The sequence below is a fragment of the Zophobas morio genome, unplaced genomic scaffold, assembly GCF_036711695.1.
Source record: "Zophobas morio isolate AGI-343-1 ecotype UQ-CSIRO unplaced genomic scaffold, CSIRO_AGI_Zmor_V1 ptg000012l, whole genome shotgun sequence".
Classification (NCBI taxonomy): Eukaryota; Metazoa; Arthropoda; class Insecta; order Coleoptera; family Tenebrionidae; genus Zophobas; species Zophobas morio.
The window spans coordinates 7,525,386-7,541,755 of record NW_026972117.1 but is presented as its reverse complement, the minus strand read 5'-3'; the positions used below and the strand labels follow the sequence as shown (position 1 = coordinate 7,541,755).

Genomic DNA, 16,370 nt, shown 5'->3' with positions numbered 1-16,370 from the left:
AAAAGATTGATGTAGCAAGTGTAAGAGATTATTCTCACTATTATTTTGAGAACAATCGGATACAATAGGATCGACGCTTGCGTAAGATTTGTCTTCCACTGAGACTGAGGAAACTTATTGGTGTTGTTTGAATTCATTAAAGATTACACTTTTCCCACTCACCTAATAAAACGTTCTTTGGAATTAAGTGATGCAACTTGAGGAAAGAGTTAGTTGCTTTATGATTACAAGGGATTCCCCTCCCAGATACTGGAATTAAAATTTCGCGTCACGTAGCTTCTCGGAAAAATGATACAATTATTAAAGCTTTACGTGCCAACGGTTTTTAATTATAATTGATAATGATAACAGCTCTGGAAAGCTATAAAATCGCTCGATGACCAGAACCCTGGTCATTGCTGGTATTTTCCACCACCACAATATTGCAGAAAAAACCTTCATGCGTGACGTGAACCCATTGACTGGGTGCAGTGTGCAACAAATGGATCGACAAGAGTAAGATTTTTACGCTCGAAAATGGTTTATTCAGTGGGTATTTTTAGGTACAAGTATGAAGAAATCGAAGAAATTGCTGATTATTTGAGGAAACTGGTGACGATTAAACCGCAAATTGGGATTATATGTGGGTCAGGTTTAAGTGAGTACCTATATAATTTTTTTTTCTTTTTAATTTTGACTACAAAGTGATTTTTTTTGTATTCGAGATCGATGCTCAAAATGTTTCTACTCGAGTAACCCGAACGTTGTTTTTACATAATTAATCGTTTCATTCGTTTTACCAACTGATTGTTTGTAAATCAACATACAATGGGTTTCACTAAGACAGGAGAAAAGTGAGATTAGTTTTCCCGAGATTTTCTCATATGTCCAAGGCCGTGGATCGCTCTTTTCATGCAGATTTCCCAAGTATTGACAAAGCCTCAGTACTCTCTTTTATATGTACTCTATCAGTACTGGATGATCTTATCTTCAATAATTAACCTTGACATTATTTTTTTTATTCGTGTAAAAACACGTTTTGCGTCAAGAATCATAAATTTTAGAAATTTTTAATGTCAGTTAAGATTACATTGTTGTGGTTGAATTATACCAGTTTCGAGTTTCTGGTGCACTTCGGGTAATGCTAAAACAACTTGTTATTTTACATATTTTATTTAGTTTTTTTTTTTTTTTGTTTTTAATCGACATTAAAAGTCAAAAAGGACAACTGAAATAATTTTTAAAATAACCTAATGAGACAATTTATTTTTTATCGCCTTTTTGCTGTTTTTGTCGTTTTTTTGCAGCTTTTTGTTGTCTTTTCTGGTCTTTTGTTGTTGCTTTTTATGTCGGTTTTTGACGAATACAAATAAATAATAATAGATAAGTGAATTTATTTCCAGCAGATAATCATATCTGTAGTGGATACAACAACATAGCAACACAGCTACTATTGTTTATAAATAGTATTTGCATAATAATTAATTATATCTTATAAATAACTACAATATTAATATTCAATTTTCAATATCTTGTTCGTAATCATAGCGTTACTAAAATTATCAAGCTATGTTTTAGTTCTCTTTTTTTTCGTTGGTTTTTGTTGCTTCTTTATTGCTTTTCTAAGTGATTTTTTTTGTCATTTTTGTCGCTTTTTTGTTGTAATTTTGTGCCATTTTTTGACGTTTTTTGTTGCTTTTGTCGTTTTTTTTTTTGATTTACAAAATCAAATTTTATAATTTATTTGAAAAACTAGATTTATTTTATTGTTCTTCAGAAGCTAAAGGATTTCTGCTTAATATCCTGATTTTCCAATTTTTTGTCAACTTTTCATCTTTGTTTGGCGCTTTTTGTATATTCCTTTTCGTCACTTTTTCATTGCATTTTTGTGTCCTTTTTGGTTGTTTTTAGTTGTCTTTTTGTCGTTAATTTGTCATGTTTGTCGTCTTTGGATTTCATTTATTATTCGAAAAATTCAAATATTGGAAAATCGAAAAATCGGGCAGTTGAAACAGCTCAAAATCGAAAATCGAAACATTGAGGTCTCAATAAATCCAGAAATCTAAAAATTGAAAAATTTTTAAAAATCGATAAGTAGCAAAACGAAAAATCAAAAAACCAAAAAATTGGAAAATCGAAAAATTAGCCCAAAATTGAAAAATCGAAAAAAGTAGCAATTGAAAAATCTTAACATTGAAGTCTCTATAAATCCAGAAATCGACAAATCGAAAAATAAGAAAATCGAATAATTAAAATATCGAAAAATTGGAAAACCAGAAATTTGATATATTCATAAAATTGAAAAATATTAAAAATCGATATATCGAAAAATTGAAGTATGTATTAAAAATTAAATTGAAACGTCAAAAAAATCGTTAAAATTGAAGAATCGAAAAACTGAAAATCGAGAAATCGAAAAATCCCAAACTGGAATCTCGAAAAATTGGGAAATCTAAAAATTGAGACATCAAAATAGCAACAAATGGAAAATTTGGAAAATTTTAAAAAACCAATAAACCGAAACATAAGCAATTGAAAAATCGAAAACTCTGGAAATTGTACAATCAAAAAATACAAACATCGAAGTCTCCATAAATCCAGAAATCGAAAAATTGGGAAATTACAACATCGAAAAATGTAAAGACCAAAAATTTAAAAATCGAAAATTCATAAAATTTAAAAATATATACAAAATAAAAACAAATATTTAAAACTGAGAAGTCGAAAATTCGGAAGATCCAGAAATCGAAACATCAAAAAATTTAAAATTTTTAAAAAATCGGGATATTGCCAAAAATATAAAAATCGAATAGGTAACTAAAAAATTGAAAAACCGCGAAATCAAAAAAATCTAAAATTTAGCGAAAGAAAAATTAAATTTTCGAAAATTTTAAAAATTGAAAAATCGGAAAATGGGAAAATTGAAAAATCAGAAAGGTAAAAAGTTGAAAAATGTAAAATTTAAAAATTCGGAGGATTGACAAGTAGAAAAATAGAAAAACTATAAAATCCAATAATGGAGAAATCAAAAACTCTGATATTCATAGAAATTAAATTTTTAATGTGTCGAAAAATTCAAAAATTGAAAAATCGGAAAGGTCAAACATTGAAAACAACTAAAAATCGAACAGAAGAATCGGACAATTTGTATTCTTAAACGTTGAACAATTCCCTCAAACTGAAAAAATGGAAAGGTAAAAAATCGAAAAATTGCAAAAATTAAAAATCGTTCTTTTTGTCGTTGATTTATCATGTTTGTCGTTTTTTTGTCGACTTTTTTGTTTCATTTTTGCGGTCTTTTTTGTGATTTTGTTGTTCCTTTTTTGAATAAAAATTTCGCAAAATCAGATTTTTTAATTTTCTAAAAAACTTGTTTTACTTTATTATTCAGAGACGAAAGAAATTCTGTCTAATAACCTAAAGAGACCATTATTTTTTTTTGCTGCTGTTTTGTTGTCACATAATCAAAATTCATAATTTATTTGAAAAACTAGATTTCATTTATTGTTCGAAAAATTCAAATATTGGAAAAGCGAAAAATCGGGCAGTTGAAACAGCTCAAAACCGAAAACCCAAACATTGAGGTCTCAATAAATCCAGAAATCTAAAAATTGAAAAATTTTAAAAAATCGATAAGTAGGAAAACGAAAAATTAGCCCAAAATTGAAAAATCGAAAAAAGTAATAATCGAAAAATAAAAAAATCTTCGATTAAAATATCAAAAAATTGGAAAACCAGAAATTTGATAATATATGTATTCATAAAATTGAAAAATATTAAAAATCGATAAATCGAAAAATTGAAGTATTAAAAATTAAATTGAAAGATCAAAAAATCGTTAAAATTGAAGAATCGAAAAACTGAAAATCGAGAAATCAAAAAATCCCAAACCGGAATCTCAAAAAATTGGGAAATCTAAAAATTGAAAATTCAAAATAGCAGCAAATCGAAAATTTAAAAATTAAAAATTTGGAAAACTTAAAAAGATCAGTGAATTGAATAATAAAAAAAATTGAAAAATCGGAAAATTGAAGAATTAAAAAAATCTAAAGATCGAAGTCTCCATAAATCCAGAAATCGAAAATTCATAAAATTCAAAAATATATACAAAAAAAAAACAAAAATTTAAAACTGAGAAGTTGAAAATTCGGAAGATCCAGAAATCGAAACATCAAAAAATTTAAAATTTTTAAAAATTCGGGATATTGCCAAAAATAGAAAAATCGAATAGGTAACTAAAAAACTGAAAAACCGCGAAATCAAAAAAATCTAAAATTTAGCGAAAGGAAAATTAAATTTTCGAAAATTTTAAAAATAGAAAAATCGGAAAATGGGAAAATTTAAAAATTCGTAGGATTGACAAGTAGAAAAATAGAGAAACTAAAAAATCCAAAAATGGAGAAATCAAAAAATCTTATATTTAGGGAAATTAAATATTTAATACGTCGAAAAATTCAAAAATAGAAAACTCCCAAGATAAAATTTCGAAATATCGAAAAATTGAAAAATCGGAAAGGTCAAAAATTGAAAAAATTAAAAATCGAACAGAAGAATCGAACAATTTGAATTCTTAAACATTGAACAACCCCCCACATTTAAAAATCGATAAGTAGCAAAACGAAAAATCAAAAAAACAAAAAATTGAAAAATAGAAAAATTAGCCCAAAATTGAAAAATCGAAAAAAGTAACAATCGAAAAATCTAAACATTGAAGTCTATAAATCCAGAAATCGAAAAATCGAAAAATAAAAAAATCGAACAATTAAAATATCGATAAATTGGAAAACCAGTAATTTGATATATTCATAAAATTGAAAAATATTAAAAATCGATACATCGAAAAATTTAAGTATTAAAAATTAAATTGAAACATCAAAAAATCGTTAAAATTGAAGAATCGAAAAACTGAAAATCGAAAAATCCCAAGCTGGAATCTCGAAAAATTGAGAAATCAAAAGAGCAGCAAATCGAAAATTTGGAAAATTTTAAAAATCAATAAACCGAAAAATAAAAAATTGAAAAATCGAAAACTCGGGAAATTGTACAATCAAAAAATCCAAACATCGAAATCGCCATAAATCCAGAAATTGAAAAATTGGGGAATTTAAAAATCCAGCAATTAAAATAACGAAAAATTGGATAACCAGAAATTGATGAATACCTAAAATTGAAGAATCGAAAAACCGAAAATCGAGAAAAATTCCAAACCAAAATCTCAAAAATTGGGAAATCTAAAAATTAAAATAGCAGCAAATCGAAAATTTAAAAATTAAAAATTTGGCAAACTTAAAAAGATCAGTAAATTGAATAATAAAAAATTGAAAAATCGGGAAATTGAAGAATTAAAAAAATCTGAACATCGAAGTCTCCACAAATTCTTAAAATTTAAAAATATATACAAAAAAAAACAAAAATTTAAGACTGAGAAGTCGAAAATTCGGAAGATCAAGAAATCGAAACATCAAAAAATTTAAAATTTTAAAAAATTCGGGACATTGCCAAAAATAGAAAAATCGAATAGGTAACTAAAAAATTGTAAAACCCCGAAAAAAAATTTTTCGAAAATTCGGAGGATTGACAAGTAGAAAAATTCAGAAACTAAAAAATCCAAGAATGGAGAAAAAAATCTGACATTTAGAGAAATTAAATTTTTAAATTTTTAATGTCGGAAAATTCAAAAATTGAAAAATCCCAAGATAAAATTTCGAAATATCGAAAAATTGAAAAAACTAAAAATCGAACAGAAGAATCGGACAATTTGAATTCTTAAACATTGAAGAACCCCCCAAAACTGAAAAAATTGAAAGGTAAAAAATCGAAAAATTTAAACGAAAAATTGCAAAAATTAAAAATCGTTCTTTTTGGCGTTGATTTGTCATGTTTGTTGTTTTTTTGTCGACTTTTTTGTTTCATTTTTGCGATCTTTTTTGCGATTTTGTTGTTCCTTTTTTGAATAAAAATTTCGCAAAATCAGATTTTATAATTTTCTGAAAAACTGGTTTTATTTTATTATTCAGAGACGAAAGAATGAGACCATTTATTTTTTTATCGCTTTTTGTAGTTTTTGTTTGGTGTTTTTTGTTGTCTTTTTTTTTGTAACTTTTTTGTTGGGTTTTGTGGCTTCATTGTTGTTTTTTTTTTTACTTTTTATTTTGGTTTCTGACGACTTTTTTGGCACTCTGTTTGTGTTGTTTTTTTTTAGTGTACTTCTTTTGTTTCTATTTCTGTCGCTTTTTTGTTATTATTGTGGTTTTTTTGTTGACTTTTTTACTGCTTTTTCTTGTTGTATTTTTGCAGCTTTTCTGTTCCCTGTTTGATGTTTTTTCCACTATTTTTTTCGTCTTTATAATAGGGTTTATCAAAAGAAAAAATAAAAAAGCAAAATCAAATTGTATAATTTACCCGAAAAGCTTGATTTGTTCGATTGTGGTTCTCAGAGGCGAAGAAATTTCTATATAACCTGATAAAACCAACTTTTTTCGGTTTTGTAATTTTTTTCCAGTTTTTTGTTGTCTTTTTTGTCGTTTTTTGGCTCTTTTTTTAATTATTATTTTTTTTTTTGTTAATTTCTCATCGTTCTTTCCTTCCTTTTCGTCCTTTTTTTGTTGCATTTTTATGACTTTTTTATTGTTTTTTTAGTTTCCTTTTTGTCGTTGATTTGTCGTGTTTGTCGTTTTTTTGTCGACTTTTTGTTGCATTTTGCGGTTTTTTTGTGATTTTGTTGTCCCTTTTTTTAATAAAGATTTCACAAAATAAGAAATTCTGAATTTTTGTTCGTTCAGTAAGTGGCCGTTGAATTGATTTTTATTTTGCGGTATGTTCTGAAATTTTTCATTTGTCACTATGAATGTAGTGACAAATTTTAATATTTCAAAAACTCCAAAGATCATGCTTAATTTAAAAATTACAAAATTTTGATAAAGTCTTCTTCAATCAGTCAAACATGAGAAATCTTAAATTTTTACAATTTTGATTTTGTTCATTTGATGAGTAATCGTAGAATTTTTGTTTAATCCAAATGTCAGATTTTTTTACCAGTATGAACTAAAACTTTCGTATAAACAAACCAAAGAATAAACATTCAAATAATATTACTTGTTTTTTCTCATTTTTTTTTTTTCTTAATTACTCTGGATAAAAGGAGAAAATTTTACTTATAGTTAGTTAGTTTTTTTGTTGTCTTTTATAGCTATTTTTGGAACAAAATAACTACACCCCATTTTCAGGTTCGGTCGGTGAACTCCTCACCGCCCCCACCACCCTCAACTACACCGAAATCCCCAACTTCCCCGTCAGCACTGTCATCGGCCACCCCGGCCGCCTCCTCTTCGGCCACATCGCCGCCATCCCCGTCATATGCATGCAAGGCCGCTTCCACTTCTACGAAGGCAACTCCCTTTCCACCTGCGCCATGCCCGTCCGCCTCATGAAACTCCTCGGAGTCACCACCCTCATCGTCTCCAATGCCGCCGGCGGCATCAACCCCTCCTACAAAACCGGCGACATCATGTTCATAAAAGACCACATTAACTTGACCGGCTTCGCCGGCAACAACCCCCTCCGAGGCCCCAACGACGAAAGATTCGGTCCCCGATTTGTGGCTCTGAACGAAGGCTACAATCCCAAGATGATCGACAAAGCTAAAGCTCTAGCTGAAAAATTGGGGATGAAAGGAGTCCACGAGGGGGTGTACGTTTGCGTCGGAGGTCCTAATTTTGAGACGGTGGCCGAAGTGAGGGCTTTGAAAATTCTGGGGGCGGATGCTGTGGGGATGTCGACGGTGCATGAGATTATTGCGGCGAGGCATTGTGGAATGGAGTGTTTTGGGTTCAGTTTGATCACGAATGAGTGTGTTGTGGAGTATGGGTCTAAGGAGAAGCCGGACGGGGAAGAGGTGCTGGAGGTGGCGGGGCAAAAGAAGAGGGATTTGAAGGTTTTTGTGGAGGGGTTGGTTGGGGTCTTGGCAGAAGTTGGAAAGAGTACTTAGGAGTTGAGAGGCTACTTGCCAGTGATTTATCAGTATTATATTAAAAAAAAGAATTTTTGTAATCATAGGTATGTGATATTTTATTGAAATGTATAAATTTATTATATTATTATTATTTAAATTATAAAAATGTTAGCAAAACTATCCTTCTACACCTCCAGATTGTCATCATGGTTCGACGTATACTTCCCATCGTACTCCATGGACACTTATTCATGATCAAACTAAACGTGAAACATCTAATAATAATATTTTTAGAACTTTTTTCGGTAAATATACCTCTAGATGGATCGCGAACGCCGCTTCGAGATTTTCCTGGACACCGCAATCGAGACTTCTGGTAAATGATAATAAATGATGATAAATCATCATCGCCGTACATATTAGGAACCATAGGCGTCGTACCGGGGCGGCATATGGGTTTCTTTCGTAACAATACGTATATAGTAGAAGCATGAAAATTTATTCCTCGTTATTATTATCGGTGTCTAGCTAACGAATTTTTTGTGAAGTAATGGCTATTACCTTCACCAAAATACGATAAACTACGATAAAGTGGAATTGGTTAAAAAACGGTTTGATAATAGAACTATACTTGGTTCTGCTCTAATTTTTTGTTTTTTCCAGGTTTAAATTCTCGTTTATGATAGTTGTTGGTATATAGTGTCTAACATACTTCAGTATTTTCGTAAATCAAACAAAGTGTAATTCTTGCACAATGTCTCGTAGTCTTACTCTATCGTAATTTTTTGATTGGAAATACCTATGTCCTCAAAGGTGTTCTACCGTCTGTTAGACAAGAACGGATGTATGCGCTGAGTAAATCGGAAATGCATTTACTCGTACTTAACATGGAACTGAAATGACGTCAACTCCGATTCTTATCTACTTGCCACTACCACAGTATTGCATAAAAGTCCATCATAAGCGACCTAAATCCACTGACGGGTTACAGTGTGTAAGAAATGGCTCAACAAGAGTAAGATTTCTACCGTTGAAAATATTTCATTCAATGGGCGTTTTTAGATACACGTATGAAATAATCGAAAAAATTGCTAATTATTATTTGAGGAAACTGGTGACGGTTAAACCCCAAATTGGGATTATATGCGGGTCGGGTTTAAGTGAGTATATTATGTATATATATATATATATTTTTACAAGTACATGTACATTTTTTTTTTGTACTAACGAATGCTTAATTTCGTCTTTTTTTATTGTGAAATCTTCTCGGGGGTCCCAACTGTCTTTTCTTAAGAATAAGAAACCATCTCGTGGGCCCCAAATGTCATTTTTTTAAGAATGTGAAACCTTCTCGGGGCCCAACTGTCTTTTTTTAAGAATATTAAATATTCTCCAGGGTATCACTTGTCTTTTTTAAAAATGTAAAACCTTCTGGAGGATGGCAACTGTGACATCTTCTTGGGGGTACCAACTGTCCTTTTTAAAAGAAGGCGAAACCGTCTCGGGTCCCCAAGTGTCTTTTTTAAGAATATTAAATCTTCTCCATGGTACCAATTGTTTTTTTAAAAATGTAAAACCTTCTCGGGGGCCCAAAATGTAATTTTTTTAAGAATGTGAAATCTTCTTGGGGATACCAACTGTCCTTTTTTAAAGAAAGCGAAACCTTTTCGGGGGCCCCAACCCTCTTTTTTTAAGAATATTAAATATTTTCCAGAGTACCAATTGTATTTTTTAAAAATGTAAAACCTTCTGGAGGACGCCAAATGTCTTTTTTTTAATGTGAAACCTTCTCCGGGGTACCAACTGTCTTTTTAAAAATGTAAAACCTTCTCTAGGGCGCCAAATGTCTTTTTTTTTAATGTGAAACCTTTTCGGGGGTCCCAACTGTCTTCTTTAAAAATATAAAACCTTCTCGGAGGATCAAAATGTAATTTTTTTTAAGAATTTGAAACCTTCTCGGGAGGCCCAACTGTCTTTTTAAAAATGTAAAACTTTCTCGAGGGCGCCAAATGTCTTGTTTTTTTAATGTGAAACCTTCTCGGGGGTCCCAACTATCTTCTTTAAAAATATAAAACTTTCTCGGGGACCCAAAATGTATTTTTTTTAAGAATTTGAAACCTTCTCCGGAGGCCCAACTGTCTTTTTAAAAATGTAAAACATTCTCGAGGGCGCCAAATATATTTTTTTTAATGTCAAACCTTCTCGGGGGTCCCAACTGTCTTCTTTAAAAATATAAAACCTTCTCGGGGACCCAAAGTGTCACTTTTTTTATGAATATGAAATCTTCCCGGGAGCCCCAATCGTCTTTTTAAAAATGTAAATCGTTCTCGGGGGCCCAAAATGTCATTTTTTTTAAGAATTTGAAACCTTCTCGGTAGCCCCAACTGTCTTTTTAAAAATGTAAAACCTTCTCTAGGGCGCCAAATGTCTTTTTTTTTAATGTGAAACCTTTTCGGGGGTCCCAACTGTCTTCTTTAAAAATATAAAACCTTCTCGGAGGATCAAAATGTAATTTTTTTTAAGAATTTGAAACCTTCTCGGGAGGCCCAACTGTCTTTTTAAAAATGTAAAACTTTCTCGAGGGCGCCAAATGTCTTGTTTTTTTAATGTGAAACCTTCTCGGGGGTCCCAACTATCTTCTTTAAAAATATAAAACTTTCTCGGGGACCCAAAATGTATTTTTTTTAAGAATTTGAAACCTTCTCCGGAGGCCCAACTGTCTTTTTAAAAATGTAAAACATTCTCGAGGGCGCCAAATATATTTTTTTTAATGTCAAACCTTCTCGGGGGTCCCAACTGTCTTCTTTAAAAATATAAAACCTTCTCGGGGACCCAAAGTGTCACTTTTTTTATGAATATGAAATCTTCCCGGGAGCCCCAATCGTCTTTTTAAAAATGTAAATCGTTCTCGGGGGCCCAAAATGTCATTTTTTTTAAGAATTTGAAACCTTCTCGGTAGCCCCAACTGTCTTTTTAAAAATGTAAAACCTTCTCGAGTGCGCCAAATGTCTTTTTTTTTAATGTGAAACCTTCTCGGGGGTCCCAACTGTCTTCTTTAAAAGTATAAAACCTTCTCGGGGACCCAAAATGTAATTTTTTTTAAGAATTTGAAACCTTTTCCGGAGGCCCAACCGTCTTTTTAAAAATATAAAAGCTCGGGGGCGCCAAAAGTCTTTTTTTTTAATGTGAAACCTTCTCGGGGGCCCAAAATGTCATTTTGTTTTAGAATGTGAAACCTTCTCAGGAGCCCCAACTGTCTTTTAAAAAATGTAAAACTTTCTCTAGGTCATCAAATGTCTTTTTTTTAATGTGAAACCTTTTCGGAGGTCCCAACTGTATTCTTTAAAATTATAAAACCTTCTCGGGGGCCCAAAATGTATTTTTTTTAAGAATTTGAAGACTTCTCGGGAGGCCCACTGTCTTTTTAAAAATGTAAAACTTTCTCGAGGGCGCCATATGTCTTTTTTTTTTAATGTGAAACCTTCTCCGGGGTCCCAGCTGTCTTCTTTAAAAATATAAAACCTTCTGGGGGACCCAAAATATAATTTTTTTAAGAATTTGAAGACTTCTCGGGAGGCCCACTGTCTTTTTAAAAATGTAAAACTTTCTCGAGGGCGCCAAATGTCTTTTTTTTTTAATGTGAAACCTTCTCCGGGGTCCCAGCTGTCTTCTTTAAAAATATAAAACCTTCTGGGGGACCCAAAATGTAATTTTTTTAAGAATTTGAAACCTTCTCCGGAGGCCCAACTGTCTTTTTAAAAATGTAAAACTTTCTCGAGGGCGCCAAATATCTTTTTTTTTAATGTCAAACCTTCTCGGGGGTCCCAACTGTTTTCTTTAAAATATGAAACCTTCTCGGGGACCCAAAATGTCACTTTTTTTTATGAATATGAAATCTTCCCGGGAGCCCCAACCGTCTTTTTAAAAATGTAATACCTTCTCGAGAGCGGCAAAGGTCTTTTTTTTAATGTGAGACTTTCTCGGGGGCCCAAAATGTCATTTTTTTTAAGAATTTGAAACCTTCTCGGTAGCCCCAACTGTCTTTTTAAAAATGTAAAACCTTCTCGAGTGCGCCAAATGTCTTTTTTTTAATGTGAAACTTTCTCGGGGGTCCCAACTGTCTTCTTTAAAAGTATAAAACCTTCTCGGGGACCCAAAACGTATTTTTTTTAAGAATTTGAAACCTTCTCCGGAGGCCCAACCGTCTTTTTAAAAATATAAAACCTCGGGGGCGCCAAAAGTCTTTTTTTTTAATGTGAAACCTTCTCGGGGGCCCAAAATGTCAGTTTGTTTTAGAATGTGAAACCTTCTCAGGAGCCCCAACTGTCTTTTAAAAAATGTAAAACCTTCTCTAGATCACCAATTGTCTTTATTTTTAATGTGAAACCTTTTCGGGAGGTCCCAACTGCCTTCTTTGAAAATATAAAACCTTCTCGGGGGCCCGAAATGTTATTTTTTTAAGAATTTGAAACCTCGGTAGCCCCAACTGTCTTTTTAAAAATGTAAAACCTTCTCGAGTGCGCCAAATGTCTTTTTTTTAATGTGAAACCTTCTCGAGGGTCCCAACTGTCTTCTTTAAAAGTATAAAACCTTCTCGGGGACCCAAAACGTAATTTTTTTTAAAAATTTGAAGCCTTCTCCGGAGGCCCAACCGTCTTTTTAAGCATATAAAACCTCGGCGGCGCCAAAAGTCTTTTTTTTTAATGTGAAACCTTCTCGGGGGTCCAAAATGTCATTTTTTTAAGAAATTGAAACCTTCTCGGGAGGCCCAAAGGTCTTTTTAAAAATGTAAAGCTTTCTCGAGGCCAAATATATTTTTTTTTAATGTGAAACCTTCTCGGGGGTCCCAACTGTCTTCTCTAAAAATATAAAACCTTATCGGGGACCCAAAATGTAATTTTTTTTAAGAATGTGAAACCTTCTCGGGAGACCCAACTGTCTTTTTAAAAATGTAAAACCTTCTCGAGGGCGCCAAATGTCTTTTTTTAATGTGAAACCATCTCGGAGGTCCCAACTGTCTTCTCTAAAAATATAAAACCTTCTCGGGGGCCCAAAATGTCACTTTTTTTTAAGAATATGAAATCTTCCCGGGAGCCCCAAACGTCGTTTTAAAAATGTAATACCTTCTCGAGAGCGCCAAATGTCTTTTTTTTAAGAATGTGAAACCTTCTCAGGAGCCCCAACTGTCTTCTTAAAAATGTAAAACCTTCTCGAGGGCACCAAATTGTCTTTTTTTTTTAAGTAAAACCTTCTCGGGGGCGCAAAATGTCATTTTTTTAAGAATGCGAAACCTTCTCAGGAGCCCCAACTGTTTTTTTAAAAATGTAAAACCTTCTCGAGTGCGCCAAATGTCTTTTTTTTTAATGTGCAGCCTTTTCAGGGGCCCAAAATGTCATTTTTTTAAGAATGTGAAACCTTCGCAGGAGCCCCAACTGTCTTTTAAAAAATGTAAAACCTTCTCGAGGTCACCGAATGTCTTTTTTTTAATGTGAAACCTTCTCGGAGGTCCCAACTGCCTTCTTTAAAGATATAAAACCTTCTCGGGGACCAAAAATGTCACTTTTTTTTTAATATAAAACCTTCTCGAGGGCGCCACATGTCTTTTTTTAATGTGAAACCTTCTCGGGGAGCCCAAAATGTCATTTTTTTAATAATGTGAAACCTTCTCAGGAGCCTCAACTGTCTTTTTAAAAATGTGAAACCTTCTCGAGGGCGCCATATGTCTTTTTTTTAATATGAAACCTTTTCGGAGGTCCCAACTGTCTTCTTTAAAAATATAAAACCTTCTCGGGGGCCCAAAATGTCATTTTTTTAAGAATGAGAAACCTTCTCAGGAGCCCCAACTGTCTTTTTAAACATGTAAAACCTTCTCGAGGGCACCAGATGTCTTTTTTTTAATGTCAAACCTTCTCGGGTGCCCCAAGTGTCTTTTTTTAAGAATATTAAATCTTCTCTGAGCTCCCAACTGTCTTTTTTTTTCAGAAGGTAAATCAACATATTATTTTACAAATTTTATTGTTTTATGCGTACACCTACACAAATTTTGGAAAATTTCTTTTAATCGCTTAATTATGGTTTCCTTATTTACCTTTTAAAACTATCGTATTTTTTTTCTTAATCTTAAATAGGATTGTACAGCTGTATTTCAATTTTGTAGTTCCATTTTACAATTTTTGTGTCTGAAATTTGAATATTTCGAAATTAAGCTCAATACTGATATTGCAGTGAGCTACTAATGAACGACTTTTGCCAAATTTTGTGCCTTGGTCATTTTTAAATTTTTATTCCAAATATCGATTAGTTTTTTGTTGTTGTCGTTATTTATGACAACTACACAGTAACAACAACCCATTTTCAGGCTCCGTTGGTGAACTCCTCACCACCCCCACCACCCTCAACTACACCGAAATCCCCCACTTCCCCGTCAGCACCGTCATCGGTCACCCCGGCCGCCTCCTCTTCGGCCACATCGCCGCCACCCCCGTCATCTGCTTCCAAGGCCGGTTCCACTTCTACGAAGGCAACTCCCTCTCCACCTGCGCCATGCCCGCCCGCCTCATGAAACTCCTAGGAGTCACCACCCTCATCGTCTCCAACGCCGCCGGCAGCATCAACTCCTCCTACAAAACCGGCGACATCATGTTCATAAAAGACCACATCAACATGTTGGGCCTCGCCGGCAACAACCCCCTCCGAGGCCCCAACGACGAAAGATTCGGTCCCCGATTTGTGGCTCTGAACGAAGGCTACAACCCCAAGATAATCGAAAAAGCTAGGGCTCTAGTTGAAAAATTGGGGTTGAAAGGGGTCCACGAGGGGGTGTACGCGTGCATCGGAGGTCCTAATTTTGAGACGGTGGCCGAAGTGAGGGCTTTGAAAATTCTAGGGGCGGATGCTGTGGGGATGTCGACGGTGCATGAGATTATTGCGGCGAGGCATTGTGGAATGGAGTGTTTTGGGTTCAGTTTGATCACGAACGAGTGTGTTGTGGAGTATGGGTGTAAGGAAAAGCCGGATGGGGAGGAGGTGCTGGAGGTGGCGGGGCAGAAGAAGAGGGATTTGAAGGTTTTTGTTGAGGGGTTGGTTGTGTTACTTGCTAGTGATTTATAACTATTATTCTAAACAAGAAAGTGTTATTGTAATCATAGGTATGTGATATTTTATTGAAATATATAAAAAATGTTACCAAAATTCTATTTCACTTTAAACTGCGCCAAATTCTTAAACAACCTCTCCACAAACTTCCTCACATCATCCTGCCTCTCCTTCCCCACATCCAGAATCTCCTCATGGTTCGGCGTGTTCTTCCCGTCGTACTCCATGGGACACTTATTCGTGATCAAACTAAACGCGAAACATTTAATCCCGCAGTGCATCGCCGTTATCACTTCGTGGACCGTGGACATCCCGACTGCATCGCCCCCTAACATCTTCAAAGCCCTCAATTCCGCCACAGTCTCAAAACTCGGCCCCCCGATACAACAATACACCCCTTCTTGCACCCCCTTCATCCCCAACTCCTTCGCCGTGTTCTTGGCTAGCTTGAGAATCTCCCGGTCGTACGAATCATTGATGGCCACAAACCTGGGACCGAATTTTTCCTCGTTGTCCCCTTGGAGAGGGTTGTGGCCTCCAAGAGCCACGAAATTGATGTGGTCCTTGAGGAACATTATGTCCCCGATGGAGTAGGAACTGTTGATCCCTCCAGCTGCGTTGGAGAGCACTAAGATCGAAATTCCGAGGATCTTCATGACGCGGATTGGGAGAACGACCTTCCAGAGGGGGTAGCCTTCGAAGAAGTGGAAGCGTCCTTGCATGCACACGATCGGGGTTCCTGAGAGGTAGCCAATGATGAGTTTGCCGTCATGGCCGGCAACTGTGCTGACGGGGAAATTGGGGATTTCTCCGTAAGGGAAAGTTACAGTGTCGGTCATCAGTGCAGGAATGCCACCTAAAATTTTAATTTGGAAACTGTTTGTGTGTTTGAGGGGTTAGTACCTAAACCGGTTCCACAAACTAGACCTATGCGGGGTTTAATGTCCACTTTTGACCTCAGGAAGTTGGCGATTTTTTCTACGTCTTCGTAGGTATAGCTGGAAAAAAATTGAGTCTTGTTTGGTTGAGATTTTGACTTACTTACGGATTTTTGCAACCCACGCAAGAGTTATTGTCACACATTTTGCTTTCGTTGTTGGACGGGGTCTGAGAGGGAATAATATCTTTAAATCTGACAAGTGTTTTGTGGTGTACTTTCGATTATCTTATCAAACGGGTGTTTAATGTACACAGATCGGTAGAACGTGTTTACTATCAAAACACAGACAAAATCGTTGAAGTATGTTCAAGATCAAATAAAAAAGTAGTGGAAAGTCAAGGAAATATCGCTTACATAATCGATGATTGAGTAGGAATTCTACCGAATAAATAACGGCAACATTTG

At 34.1% G+C, this 16,370-nt stretch overlaps 4 protein-coding genes across 6 annotated transcripts in view; 3 read left to right on the top strand and 1 right to left on the bottom strand.

The window, feature by feature from the left end:
• The window catches only part of LOC135128309 (uncharacterized), a 47,454-nt gene that overhangs the window by 16,694 nt on the left and 14,390 nt on the right, over positions 1-16,370 (top strand). The window lies entirely within an intron of this gene.
• LOC135127717 (purine nucleoside phosphorylase-like) lies at positions 354-8,107 on the top strand. The gene is made up of 3 exons (XM_064054285.1): positions 354-495; positions 543-637; positions 7,206-8,107. Exons 1-3 carry the CDS (start codon positions 377-379, stop codon positions 7,964-7,966), a joined length of 975 nt encoding a protein of 324 aa, XP_063910355.1. The 5' UTR covers positions 354-376; the 3' UTR covers positions 7,967-8,107.
• LOC135127716 (purine nucleoside phosphorylase-like) lies at positions 8,197-15,121 on the top strand. Of its 3 annotated transcripts, XM_064054283.1 has the most exons (4): positions 8,321-8,541; positions 8,594-8,945; positions 8,993-9,090; positions 14,289-15,121. In XM_064054283.1, exons 2-4 carry the CDS (start codon positions 8,932-8,934, stop codon positions 15,038-15,040), a joined length of 864 nt encoding a protein of 287 aa, XP_063910353.1. In that variant the 5' UTR covers positions 8,321-8,541; positions 8,594-8,931; the 3' UTR covers positions 15,041-15,121. The 3 variants fall into 3 exon arrangements, with proteins under 3 accessions (XP_063910354.1, XP_063910353.1, XP_063910352.1); XM_064054282.1 differs by having other exon boundaries at positions 8,594-9,090; XM_064054284.1 differs by lacking the exons at positions 8,321-8,541; positions 8,594-8,945; positions 8,993-9,090 and adding an exon at positions 8,197-8,306.
• LOC135127719 (purine nucleoside phosphorylase-like) lies at positions 15,062-16,248 on the bottom strand. Its single transcript, XM_064054286.1, has 3 exons — positions 16,071-16,248; positions 15,929-16,023; positions 15,062-15,881 (listed from the first exon to the last, which is right to left on the bottom strand). Exons 1-3 carry the CDS (start codon positions 16,106-16,108, stop codon positions 15,124-15,126), a joined length of 891 nt encoding a protein of 296 aa, XP_063910356.1. The 5' UTR covers positions 16,109-16,248; the 3' UTR covers positions 15,062-15,123.